A 14,493-nucleotide genomic window follows, 5' to 3' on the forward strand; every position below is an offset into this window, starting at 1 on the left:
TCCTGTGACTTCGAAAACACTTCTCCAGCCTTGTCCGTGCAGACTCGCATCATCAGGATCCCAGGGGTGCGGGACATGTGCAGGGCAGGGCACGCCAGGGCCCGGTTCTGTGGCCTGATTGATCCCCACCGTCACCCCAATTCACAGCCCAGGAAAAGGGAGCCAAGAAAACGTCAACGTTCGGAGCCAAGGTCATACAAGACTTCCGAGGGAGGGCCGGGGCCAAGGCCGAGCGTATCCGGCGCCGCCGCTCCAGCGGCCCCAGCAGCGGCCGAGCCTCAGCGCGACGTCGGCCCGGGGCGGGCACCCGGGGAGGCCGCGGGCTCGCGCTCCGCTCCCGGGCGGGGCGCCGGCGGCGGTTGCGGCCCCGCGTCGCGCGGCACTTCCGGCGTGTGCCGGGGTGGCCGGATGACGTGGCTGAGTCAGAGGAAGCGGCCGCGGAGGCGCCGGGGGGCGGGGGAGGCTCGGGAGCGGGCGGTGTCGGCGGCGGCGCGGAGGAGCCAGCGGCTGGGCCCGGGCCCCGAGCGTCAGCGCGCGCCCCGTGGATGCGAATCGGCCGCGGCGGCGGAGGAGTCGGTGGGCCGGCGGCGCCGGGCCGGTGGGAGCGCGGAGGATGAGGCCGCTGCCGGGCGCTCCCGGCGTGGCGGCGGCCGCCGCGTTGTGGCTGCTGCTGCTGCTGCTGCCGCCCCGGGCGCGGGCGGACGAGCACGAACACACGGTGAGCGGCGCCCCCCGCGGCCGCGGCCGGCCGGTCGGCAGGCCCGGCGCGGCCTGGCGGGCCCCGCGGCCCTCGGAGGGCGCCTTCCGGTTGGGCCTCGGCGGAGCAGGAACCCCGGGAGCCGGGAGCGGGCGTTGCCGTGCGCGCCCGGGACGGGACTCGGCGCCGCCGCCAGTGCCGGGGCCGCCGTCCCCGGCCGGGCCGAAATGGCGCCGAACCCTTTTCCGTGGACTGCGGCCCTGAGGCCGGCCGGGCCGAGCGGGGCTGGCGGGGGCCGGGGCCCGGGCGCCGGCGGCGCGGGAGGTCGCGGAGGGGGCACGGCGGCCCGGCCACGCTCCTCGGGAAATAGTCACTTTCCGAGCCTCCTCCCCGGGCTGCCCCCGCCCCCACCCCCACCGCGCCCGGGTCCGAGTCGTCGGCGGATCCCCCCCTGTGGGCCACGTGTGCGGGCGCCCGGCCCGCAAGCGCCCCGGCCCCGCGGCCTTTCTTCGGACGGGGCCCGCCCCCTCCTCTCGCCGCGCGGCCGCGGGGGTCCCGGCGTCGCCGGGGGCACCCGAGTTTCTCCCTCCGACCCCGGCCGGACACAGACAGTCTCCGGATGGGGTGGGGGGGCTGCGGCCTCCCTCCCGGGAAGCGAGGGGCGCGTTGTGTTTTGGTTTTGTGCCCCCTCCCGCCCCGGGCAGCCCCCACCCCTCCGCCTCAGCGCGAATGTCAGGGGGCGCCGGGCGAGACTCTGTTTACACCCCGTGACCGCTTCAGACGCGGGTCGTGCGCGGGAGCTCGCGTGCGGGCAGGACCTGGGGGGAGGCCCGGGAGAGGGCGGTGGTCTCTCTTCCCCCTCCCCCCCTCAAGGATGGGATGGAAGCAGCCCCCCCCACCACACACACACACACACACACACACACACACACACGGCTCCCCAGGAGACGCTCGCTTAAGTTTTGTGTGTGTAGTGGATGGAACTTTTAGCCGGTCCCCGGGCTCGGTGTGCTCACTTCTGCCCAGATGCACAGTGACACGATTTGGAGAGTTTTCCTCTGTCACCTGTATGTACCACTGACGTCTCTCCTCCAGTGCGTTTTTTTTTTTTTGGGGGGGGGGACCCCTCTCCGTCGGCGGCTGGTTTTCTGTGTTCACGTATGTGAGACCGTGGTCGTAGGAGGCTGTTGCTCGCCGTCGTCGGGGTTAGGTTAAGTTGGAAGCCGTTTTCTTCAAACCGATGACTTACTGCAGAGTTCGAGATTTCGTTTTGTTTCTTTCGGGCAGCGGGCTTTCCCAACCCCCGTTTCTTTGCATCAGTGGGATTATTGCTGGTTGTTGTTTTTCCAGTTTGGGAACACTTGGGGAAATGAGGTGAAGCTCAGAACTCTCGCAGCGGTATCTCAGGCTCCCGGGTTTTAAGAGCCGTGGTCTGGTCTTTTTTTTTTTTTTTTTTAAGTTTTGCATTTTATATAAACGTAGAAGTTAAGGAACATGATTAAAAGATCACACAAGTTGGAAGTGAAGTCTCAGTAATTCACAGATTTAAGTTGTAAGTATGGATTTCAGTGAATGCTATTGCCAGAAGCATTGTAAATCTTTTCGTGCCAGTCATGCAAATATTTGATACATGTTTTGAAGATAGGTAACATGGTATGTAGGAGATGAAAGCAAGATTTAGAATCCATTTTATGTCCATATTCTTCAGCTTTCTCTGGTTTTTTATCAATACTCATTTTAAAAAAGCCAAAAATGTTCCAGGAAGTACTACCGTAAGGTGTATCTAAAACTTAAGTAGGTATTACTCATGTATATTTTTTGCTATTAGCCACTATACTCTTTTCACGTTTCCTATAATCATGGGCATCCACCTTAGCCAGAAAACTACTGAAAGAGCAAAAAAGATTCAATGCATTGTTTTCCCACCAAAAAGGCTGAAGGAGCTGTGAAGGAGGAATGATAGGAAGAGAGAAAAATTGCCAGGAAGGAGAAAAATTTTGAAGTAGGTGTTTAATAAATACTTGTGAATTGAATTATTCAAAAAACAATTTTCAGAAACTAAAGTTTGCCCTTTATTAGCTTTCTGTGAAGTCTTTCCAGAGATAATAATTACTGGGACTTTTGTAGCAATCTATGTATATCATTTTAAACATTAACTTATAGGGTTATTTGTTCACTTAAGATAATTTTGGGAATGTCCGTTGTGATCCAGGATCCCTAGCTGTCCCCTTTCTTTGTGGGTTTTTTTTGTTTTTTGGTGTTTTTTTTTTTTTTTGGCATTTTGGGTCACACCCAGCTCTGCACTCAGGAATTGCTCCTGCCGGTGCTCAGGGGACCGTATGGGATGCTGGGAATTGAATCTGGGTCGGCAGCCTGCAAGGCAAGCGCCCTACCTGCTGTGCTATTGCTCCAGTCCTTGTCCCCTTTCTTTGTTGTTCATTATAGGTATCATTCTAGGTGTCCATTTGGTAGGTGGTGTTGGGCTTTCTTTTTTTCTTTAATAGAACACCAGAAGGATTAAGTTGCCAGAGCCAATAAAGATAGGACTTGAACTTAGGCAACCTAAATTAAGTCTCTCTCTCTCTCTCTCTTTTTTTTTTTTTTTGGTAGGATAAGGTCTAAATCCTTTTATTCTAAAAATAGAGAAAAACACGTGGTATTAAATTGTAGTTGTTTTTGATAGTATTTTTAACTGGATATTTCCAGCTTCATAAAGGGCCATTCCTAAGGAGATATTTTGAGCTGAATGACCATGCAGTGGCACAGCATGTGCACACATGTGAAGTCCTTTTTGGTTTAATGATTTGCTGATATCATCTTGAAATTTTGAATTTCTGACTGAAGCATCCTGTATTTTTATTTTGTACAGTACCTCACAAATTACATAGCTGTTTTCAAGAAGAAACAGCTATTTTATGTACTTTTGTAACTCCTGAAAACAGTGAAGTTTCTTAGTTTAGGTACAGAATTGGGTTTCAGCTGATACTTGACTTTTGTGCTTATTAATTCCAAACTCTTAATACTCTAAGCAGATTTACTTTTGATTTCTACAATATGCACATGCATATATATATATATACCTATGCACACACTCTTAAAGTTTAATCATACTTAGATTATAAGATAGTGTTTGAAATAAAAATTTCACAAAAGAACATGAAGGGTCATAGCGATGCTCTTTTCAGTGAGTGAAACATAATAGGGTGTGATTTTTGCTTATTTGTTTAAGCATCTAGTTACCATTTCTCCTAAGAAATGACTATTCCAAATGAAGAATCAAGGAACTTTAGAACTAGATTTGATATAATTTAATCCAATGCTTTGATTTTTTTGTTTTTAATGGCTTTTAGAGAGCCAGTGACTGGCTTGTGGCCACAGAAACAGTTTGAGCTTCTGGTATCTTGCTTGCTTCCTAGACCATGCTTTTCCTACCTGTCTTGAACAATTTCCATAGAAACACTAAAGATAATAACTCCCAAACGAGACACAGTAATCAGGGGCACAATAATCTCCTTGCCCCAGTAAAACACCTTATTTAGGGGAAGGGAAAGGAAGAAGGCAATGGAAGCACACAGATTTTGGGAGGGGTCTCCTTCAGACAAGATTCCTACTGCATTCTTAAAGCATTTTGTAGTTTGCACTGTAGCCTTGAATTATTATGAATTCTGTTACCTCGAGATCACAAAGTGCAAAAAAATTTTTTCTTTTGTCTGTTACATAGGGCTCCTGTGCTTGGCACAGCAAGTGGTATTTAATCAGTGTTTGTTGGATGATCTGAGTAATGAGGGAGCTACTATGAATAAGAATTTGGGGTCTCAGTGGACCTGGGATATAGCTCAGTGTAAAATACATTGCTTTTGAGGCCCTGGGTTTGATTCCCTGGTACTGAAAAGAAAAAAGAGGGGGTGGAGATCATATGTTGTATAAATAAAGCATAATGAAAAACATTCCAGACCATTAAGATGATTATTCATTGGGAATGTCTGTTATCTTTCAGGTCCCTATATAAGTCAGAATCCCTTTCCTTTGTGGCCCATTATTCCTCTGGTAGGTTATGCTGGAAAGATCTCTAAGCTGTGCCCAAGGTACTCCTGCCAGAAAAACACCAAGGAATGATTTCAGAAAGCTTTTGTTTCTTAGGCAAATGGTAACCTTTTGTCCTAGTCTGCATTTGGAAATATGGTAGCTTTGAAAATTTATTTGAAGATTTATAAAGTGAATCAGTCTGGAGCGATAGCACAGCGGGTATGGCGTTTGTCTTGCACACGGCTGACCCGGGTTCGATTCCTCCGTTCTCAGAGAGCCGGGCAAGCTACTGAGAGTATCCCACCTGCACAGCAGAGCCTGGCAAGCTACCCATGGTGTATTCGATATACCAAAAACAGAAACAAGTCGCACAATGGAGATGTTACTGGTGCCCACTCGAGCAAATCAGTGAACGGGACAACAGTGCTTGAAAAAAAATAAAGTGAATAAATTATTTACTGTTCTAATATAGATTAGAGAAATGTTGTAATTGTCCTCTATTTTCTGCAGTACTCTGATCATCTAAAATTATTTTAGACAGGTTTTTTTTTTAATTTTTTAATTTTTAATTTTTTTTGCTTTTTGGGTCACATCTGGCAATGCACAGGGGCTACTCCTGGTTCTGCACTCAGGAACCACTCCTGGTGGTGCTCAGGGGACCATGTGGGATGCTGGGAATCGAACCCTGGTTGGCCATGTGCAAGGCAAACGTCCTACCCGCTGTGCTATCACTCCAGCCCCTAGACAGTTATTTTGAAGAGAGCACTTATCCCAAAAGTTATCCAAAAAAATACCTGAAATTTTATTTGTAGTAGAATTCTGATGGGTTTAAGTAAAAGGCATTGAAATTATGATTCTTGGGAACCTTTAAAGGCCTGGATTTTGCTTCCCCAAATTTATATTTTATGTACACATATTTTATTTTATCTTTTCCTTCTTCGTAGGAAGATGGTGCTATTTGGGTGGCTGTTCTGAATGTCCAGTCATTTCTCTGTTTATGTTCTTTACTCGTCTTTGTCAGGTAAAATAAGACTAAAGAAGTCAAGCAGCTTCTTTAGTCTTATTTTACCTGAGTACACCAGTAATTTCTCAGTGTCCCTCCTGAGAAAAATTAATTCATGATCTTTATCAAGGAGGGCAACTTCTGTGTCTTCCTTTTCCAAACTCATGAACAGTGTTTATGTGAGAGGATAGAGCCTGGGGGTGTGGCTCAGTGGTAGAATCATATCCCTTGGAAACATGAGCCAATACAGCCCCATATCACAATTCTGTCACCACTGCCCTTGTATTGCAAGTGTCAAATCTAGCAGCCATCGACTGTGTTTGTGACTCCTCAATATTGCAGCTGACAATAATAAAGGAAAGAGAAAGGTGGAAACAGTGAGAGAGACCCAACATTGATGACTTTTGAGAATGAAGTCCATTCCTTTTGAGAATAGAATACAAACTGCATCACATGAAATTTGTTTCTAGGGCAGAGTAGAGGCTCAAATGGGAATATTCAATACTGCCTTTAGTTGCTTTATATAGTACTTTCTCCTATTCCTTTGATTTAGCTTTTACTCTTTAGATAATGAGTATTAATTTAATACAGATTAATTTTAATCTGTATATTGGGTGAAAATAGAACTACCTTCTAGGTTTTCAGAGGATTAGATGTTCTGTAAAAATTGATCTCTCTCTGGCACATGGTATGTACTTATTAAGTGTTACTAGCTAAGGATACTATTATAAAAGATCTTGAGGTATATATGTAAGGGATTGCTCAGTTAAGGCTTTATTTGAGGATTAAGGATTTGGAGAGGAGGATTTGAGTAGTTCTGAAGAATGAATATACAAATTGTCTAGGTTGAGAGGAGGGTATTTTGGGGGAAAGGCAGAATCAGTAAAGGGGAGCAATAGAGTAAGGGAAGAAAATAAACACTTGGGCAGAGGGGGAGAGTGGACAACTCAAAAATTGAATATAACTGCAGCTTTCTTGAGGACTGGAAAAGGAATTGAGTGTTTCATATGGTTCAGAGAGCAGGTAGTCTGAGCTGGCCTCTTCTCATAGGGCTTCCAGGGAGACTGGCCTCATGGAGCCATTGCTGGCATCCTGCTCAGGGAACCCAGTTTCACTGCAGGTGAGTTGTAAGACTCCACCTTTCTCAGTGTCGTTGGTCAACTTAGAGTTTCCTAGAAAACTATTTTGAAAGCTTCATAGTTTTGTGGGACTGGAGCGATAGCACAGCAGTTGGGCTTTTGCCTTTCACGCGGCCGACCTGTGGTCAATTCCTCCGCCCCTTTCGGAGAGCCCGGCAAGCTACTCAGAGTATGGAGCCCCCACGGCAGAGCCTGGCAAGCTGCCCGTGCGTGTTGGATTATGCCAAAAACAGTAACAATAAGTCTCTCAACGAGAGATGTTACTGGTGCCCGCTCAAACAAATCGATGAGCAACGGCATGACAGTGACATAGTTTTGTGAAATATTTTGAAGTGAATTAGACTTGCCTTTTTACTAGGGGGTTAAGTAAGAATCTTAGTCAGTCACACTCTTTGTTACAGAAATCTGATCAAGGAACAGATTTGGCACTTGGAGAGATAAGAGGGAGGACCATCAGTGTATGTATGCATGCAGCCCTACCTGGATATCACCAAAATGGGTTGAGTTCCAATAGAGTTCATCCAGAGCTTTTAATACACAGTTACAAAAGGCATCATTTAAAGTGCCATACAGACTTTTAATAATTTTGTTTGTGTCCCTCTTCCTGTTTGAGCAACCTGATAATCTTGCTATGTTCTTGTAACTTTGTGCTGTTTATGTCTATTCATCTTTGCACAGCTCCTAGAATGGATCACTCAGGGCCTGCTTACAGTTTGCATGTTTGACCTTGAAATGATGTCACTCAGGGACTTTTCAGTAGCTTTAGAGAAAAGAGATATTTTTTCCTCACAAATTAGAATATTTTTCCTTTTTAAAAAATTGGTTGCATTCTGTGATTAACAATACTGTTGTAATGGTTTCTTATGCCCATATTTCAGCACTATACCCATCACCAGAGTATACCTCCCTCCCTCCGTCACGGACCTTTAATGCCTTTCCCTTTTAACCCTTCCACTCTCCCAACTAAGTTGTGTTGCCTTTGACCCTTCGTTGCTACCTTGCTGTATATCTGTATGTCTACGCATATGAGAGAGGTCATTCTGGATCTGTTTGTATCTTTATGGCTGACTTTACTCAGTATAATATCCACTAATTCCCTTAATGCCAGGACAAATTGAGTCCTTTCCCCCCACCCCCCCAACGACAAGTTGAACTGCATAGTATTCCATTGTGTATATGTATCAGAACTTAGTATTTTGTTTTGGGGCCACACCTAGAAGTGCTCAGGGACCCTCGCTCTGTACTCGAATCATTCCTGGCTGGCTTGAGGAACCAGATGGGATACCAGGTATGGAACCCAGGTCAGCTGCATGCAGTGCAAGCTCATACCCACTGTACTATCTTGCTGGGCTCATACCCCAAGATCTTGATCCATTTATGTAGGTTGGGCAGTTACATTGTTTCATATCTTGGCTATTATATTATGTGCTTTGATAACCATAGGTGGGCATACCCTTTTGAATTAATGTTTCTGTATTTTAGGGCATAGATGCCAAGAAGTGGTATTGCTAGGTTGTTTGGGAAGCCTGTTCTATTTTTTTCTTTTCTTTTTTTGATAGATCTACATATTGCTTTCCATAGATGCTGAACCAGACAACATTCCCACGAACAGTGGGTGAGGGTTCCTTTCTTAGTACAGCCCCGCCAACACAGGCTGTTTCCAGACTTTTTGATATATGTCATTCTCACTGGCAGGGGATGATATCCCAGTGTTGTGTTGTTTTCCCTGTAATCATGAATGACAATGAGCACTTTTTCGTATGCCTGTTGGTCATCCATATATCACTTTTGGGAAAGTGTTATTCATCTCCTTGCCTCATTTGTGGATGTGGTCATTGGATTTTATTGTTGTTGAGTTTTGTGAACGCTTTGGAATTATTATTATTATTATCATCATCCTTACAGTGTTGTGTGATGTCTTTTGGGGGTATTTTCCAATTTCAAGATATTTTAAGAAATTTTCTCTCTTGAAAAATAACTTGCCCTGACTGCATATTGAAATGCTTAATCTAGAGACAGTCGAGAATAGTGATGAAAAATAATCATTTAACTTCCGATATATTTGACTGAGGCCTGCATATAGCTAGGAAAATAAAAAACATTTTACCACTATATTCACCCTATCCTTTCTGTGCTTATGTAGGCTCATATTATTCATATATGTGTGTGACTATATAGAGTATCTATTATGTACATACCTTTTTCCTAATTATTGTGTTCTCTTCCCAAAGAGATATAAACACCAAACTGGTGTACCTTATAATACAGTTTGCACCATGCCACCACAATTCTTCTGCCTCATCAAGATTCTGTGAATGTTTAAAATGGACGACTTTAGAATGTGAATTCACACTGCAACTCTCAAATCATTTTTGTCCTGTGATTCAGTTCTTGTATAAAATAAACAAATGACCTAGTTTAGCAACCGTTTGTGTTTAAATGTTTATTTTTAAAGAAATATGGTATTAAGATTTATAGAGAAAGTGTTTTCTACTTATCACAAATTACATTTAGAACATTTCTGGACTGGAGAAATAGTAGATAGTACAGTGGGTAAGATGCTTGCCTTGCATGCCACTGACCCTGAGTTTGATCCCCAATATCCCATATAGTCCCCTGAGCCTTCCAGGAATGATCCCTGAGTGCAGAGCCAGGAGTAAGCCTTGAGCTCCGCCTGGTGTGCCCCTCGCCACCTCCCCATCCCCCCGCCAAAAAAAGAAAATCTCTGTAGATTATTATTTGAAAATCATTAAGAGATTTTTCTCGGTGTTCCTCTTCTCTAAAAGGACACCCACTATGCAGTCATTGCATATGAAACTACTTGAAACTGCTTTCACTGTGATATTAGACAGATTAAGTTTTGTTTTTCTTTGGAGTTGTTTAAGAAACACCTTTTGTGTACATAATACTGTACAGAGCACTTACTGCCTAGTGATCAGGTTTCACTTCAGTTGCAAACACTGGTCAGTTAATAGTGATTTGTTTGGAGCCCTGCTTTGAGAATTTGTGTGCTGTATCCAAATCTATAGCTCTTAATTGATTAGTGGTATGAGATCATGAGCATTGAAGAGTGGTGGTACACCTGTTTGCCTCCAAATAAAAAGAGTAGTTTTGTATGTGGTCTGACCACATTCAGATCTTTGAGTCATTCCTTTATATTATTTATAATTTTTCTGAACTCACATGAAACTGCTTATCTTGACCCTTCTACCAAAGCACAATTAGTAAATTTTATTGCTGCTACAGAAACTCATATTAACCATTTAACTCCAAAATTTAACTACAGTAACTCATCATTATTTTAATTATAATACTTATTTCTTGTTAATCATTTATTTGTCTGGCTCCCTTGGATTACGAGCTTTTTTTTTTTTTTTAACTTTTTTATTAGTGAATCACCATGAGGAACAGCAACAGACTTACAAACTTTCGTGCTTGTGTTTCAGATAATGATCGAGTGCCCATTTTCCACCACCAGCGGTCCCAGCATCCCTCCCACCACCCCTGTTCTTATAGTAAAGGACAGTGGCCAGAGAGATGGGTCAGTAGACTGTGTACACGCTTTTGCATATAGGAACACTGAATTCAGTCTCACTGACTGTATGGTTCCCTGAACCCCTCCAGGGATGACCCTTGAAAACAGCCAGAAGTAATCCACAGCTCTTCTGGGTGTGTCCCCAAAACCAACGACCACCCAAATGGAAAGGACAGGACAGTGTTTTATCTATATTTCCTTAACATCTCACATCATGCTTGGTAAATGTCTCATATTTTAAAAAAGTGATGTTGTTTCCTTGCTGACCTGAATAATATGCCTCATTGTGAAATGTGACTCATTTGTTAAACATTTGTTATGTGTGAAGATGAGGTGATTAGTTGTAGTTAAGTTCTAGGGTGGTGATGGTGTGAATCCAAAGGAAGAGGAAAGTGCTGTGGGTTGGAATATGCAAGCCAGTAATTTTTGCAGAGCAGAGGGATTGGGGTTTGAGTTTCTGTGTCTAAGAGAATAGTAGTATCATTAAAAAACAAGTGGAGAAAGAGAGATTTAGGTGGGATACTTACCCCCACCCCTACCCCTCCTTTTGCGCCTTTATCCTTCAGACTCGGATGCCTCAGTGCATGTGATGGCACCAAGGGATTAATTAAGTTCGTGGCCTCATACTGGCCCTAGTTGCATTTTGTTGGCTTTTGACTTTTGGGTTACTCTGGGCTGCAGTACACAGGGACCACTCCTGACTGTGGGCACCAGGAATTGAACAGGTGAAGCATGTGCTCTAGTCCTACTTCTGCTGCTTGCTTTTAAAACTACCTTTCTCTTCAGGGGTTCTAAACCTACAGAGCTCTGAAGATCCTCTAGATACTTGTGGTACTGAGGAATTGAACTTGTAGCCTGATACTTGATGGGCTTCTTTGCCCTGGTCAGAGTACTTCTCAGGAATTGCACTTTGAAATGGTTTTGGTTTCTAAGGAGTAAGCCAGCAATGCTCAGGGCTCACTCCAGGCTTGGAACTAGAGTTGGCAACGTGCAGCACAATAACCTACTTACTGTAGTATTACTGAGGCCATGGAAATGTTTACTTTTTAATTATTATTTTTTATCACTTTATTTAAACACTGTGGTTTATGAAGTTATGGTGATTTATTACAGGCATTCAACATTCCAACACCAATTCTGACACCATTGTCATCTTCTACCATTGTCTCCATTTTCCCAACCACCCTTCAAGCCTGCCCCTTTAGCAGGCCCACAATAATTTTTTTATATTGCTTGTTACCACTAAATTGCTTATGGAATTATTGAAAAATATTTCAGTAGAAGAAAGTGTGAAAATTGTATCTTACCATGGGGACATTAAGTCTTTGTCTGGCGGCTTACTAAGCTGTTGTTGCAAGTTAAGCCTTCTGTGCTAATATTTTTGTTAGTAGAGATTGGGCAGCCTCTATGTTACATCCTATCCAGTGTAGTTCACACAATACTACTGGGACATAGTGTTTGGAGATGTTGCTCTAGAAAATCCAGAATATTCCAACTGGGCAGTCCGGTCAGAGGTATGGTGACAGCTTTGGGGGGTGGGAGCAGCTGTGGGGGCTTTGGTAGGGTAGTATCTGGTTTGCCCCCCTCCCAAGATTGTCCTGGAATGGGTATCTGAGACATTTTTTTTTTTTTTTGCTTTTTGGGTCACACCTGGCGATGCACAGGGGTTACTCCTGGCTCTGCACTCAGGAATTACTCCTGGCAGTGCTCAGGGAACCATATGGGATGCTGGGAATCGAACCCGGATAGGCCGCGTGCAAGGCAAACTCCCTACCTGCTGTGCTATCACTCCAGCCCCAACCTGAGACATTTTTGTAGCTAGCTGATATCCCTAGAGTCTCTGGAACAAGGCTGATCGGTGAGCTTACATGGCAGCAGCAGTGGGGCCAGGGTGTGGCTGCCAGGGCTCCCGGAAGTATGTGGAGGTGGAGGAGGTTGCCCATCCCATCCCAAGAAGGCCCCATGTTTTCAGCCAGAAAAACTCATGTACCTAAATTTTTCAGTTTATTTTTAATAGGGAATTGAAGGTAAGGATTTGCTATTTGAGCTAGTTGTATCCTTTCTCTTTTAGATGCTCCCTAGCACCCTATTTTATTGTTATTGCTTGTTCGGTAATTTTTTGTTGTTGTTTTGTTTTTTGTTTTGGGGCCAAACCCAGCAGTCACTCCTGGCATTACTCAGAGGACGATATGGTATGCTGGGGATTAAAACCAGATTTGCCGCATACAAAGACAAATGCCATACCCACTGTATTTTTGCTCTGACCCCTCAGTAACTACCTTTCCCTTTAGAAAGCTCTTAAAGACCAGTAGTGCAGAGAATATGTCTTGTTTAAAAATGTTCCTTCAGGGGCCTGGAGCCATAGTACAGCAGGCAGGACATTTGCCTTTCAGGCAGCCAACCCAGGTTCAATCCTTGGCATTCCATATGGTCCCCTGAGCATTGCCAGAAGTAATTCCTGGGTGCAGAACCAGGAGTAACCCCTGAGCATCACCGGGTGGGACCCAAAGAGCTTAATTTTTTTAAATAAGTAAATAAAAAATAAAATCAACAATAGATTTAATAAATGAATGAATGAATGAATGAATGAGTGTACTGTCATGGCCAAGAGAGGTTAGTATACTTGATTTGCGTGCAGTCACCCTGTTTGATCCCTGACATTACATGCCTTTCCCTGAGCACCTCTGGAGTGATCCTTGAGTAATGAGCTCCACAAGGTGTGGCCTAAAAACAACCAAAAACCCACCACTGCACACAGAAAAATGTAAAAATGTATCTTCAGTTAGAGCACAATTATTGGCACTTAATTGCTCCTTAGTAAATCTTCAGTGACTTGACTTATATACTTTTGCATTGCATCCTATGTTGTCCTTGATTTATACGACAAATTAGAGTTAGTGGGTTTAAGATTACTTCGGTTTGCTTCTCATAGAATTATTAAAATTCTAAACTTGAAGAAATCTTTGAGAGTTCCCCCAGTTTTACCTTGGAAAGGTGAAGTCACCTTCCAAAAGGTACTTGCAAGCTAAAATTTACTGGTATGGACCACATTCCACAGATTTACATATAGTATTCATTGATACTATAAATGTTCTAGATATGCATGTATATATAAAGTAGGATATATATAAAATAGGATACATAATAAATATTACTGAAATTATATGTATATATCCTGCACGGCAGAGTCTGGCAAGCTACCCGTGGTGTATTCGATATGCCAAAAACAGTAATGACAAGTCTCACAATGTAGACATTACTGGTGCCCACTTGAGCAAATTGATGAATAACAGTGCTACAGTGGTCCTACTATATGTATGGCAGAGCCATTAGAGCCATTCATCTTCAAAATACTATACATGCAATATTTATTTTTATCTGGTAAGGGAAAGAAGGAATAATGGCTTGAATGAACTGTCGAGCTTTCATACTGTCACTGTCTTTTTTTTGTTTTGTCATTTCTCTTCTAATTCTTTGGCCAGTTGCCTTGGAAAAGATTAGAAGGGACATGGAATTTTATTTGTGCTCTTCTGGGAGTGTTAGATTTTTGGAGTTAAATGGTTAATATGAGGTTCTGGATCTGTTAATTGAGTTTGTTTTCTCCTTGTCCATATTAGCTTCGTGAATCATTGGTTCTAGGTTTACCTATTGGTGGTATAAATCTTAGTATAATAAATGTTTTCTTTTAAATTTTTATCTCCCCCCCCCCCCCACACCCCTGCATTCTTTTCCCTTGCCTTTGTTGTTGTTGTGATGAGCGAGGTTATATAAACATTGGTTGAGGTGCTTACACGTTTCTGGGGGTCATATCCTTCAGTTGTAGTCCTTTTATATGCATTCTGGTGATGCTTGCAAGGGTGACCACACTGCTTATACTTGTGCTAGCCGGAGTCACATTACCTGGCTATGCTGCTTATTGGGAGTTATGCCATTTTTTTATTTTATTTTGAGCTATAGGCTGTGATGTTCAGTGGCAGTTCCTTGCTCTGTGCTCAAGAGAACATATGCAATAGTTAGGATCTGACTGGGACCAGCTGCATGCAAGACAAGTGCTTAATCATTAGATTAAAATAAGGTTGCAGTAATTTATTTT

At 43.9% G+C, this 14,493-nt stretch overlaps 1 protein-coding gene across 1 annotated transcript in view; it reads left to right on the top strand.

The window, feature by feature from the left end:
• The first annotated feature begins 427 nt into the window (after positions 1-427).
• Positions 428-14,493, top strand: part of TM9SF3 (transmembrane 9 superfamily member 3) — a 59,856-nt gene continuing 45,790 nt past the window's right edge. The window contains exon 1 of the mRNA XM_055118912.1: positions 428-718. Coding sequence (XP_054974887.1) covers positions 614-718 — 105 coding nt within the window. The 5' untranslated portion in view covers positions 428-613. The remainder of the gene's footprint in view (positions 719-14,493) is intronic.

Source organism: Sorex araneus, chromosome 11, assembly GCF_027595985.1.
Source record: "Sorex araneus isolate mSorAra2 chromosome 11, mSorAra2.pri, whole genome shotgun sequence".
NCBI classification, from domain to species: domain Eukaryota; kingdom Metazoa; phylum Chordata; class Mammalia; order Eulipotyphla; family Soricidae; genus Sorex; species Sorex araneus.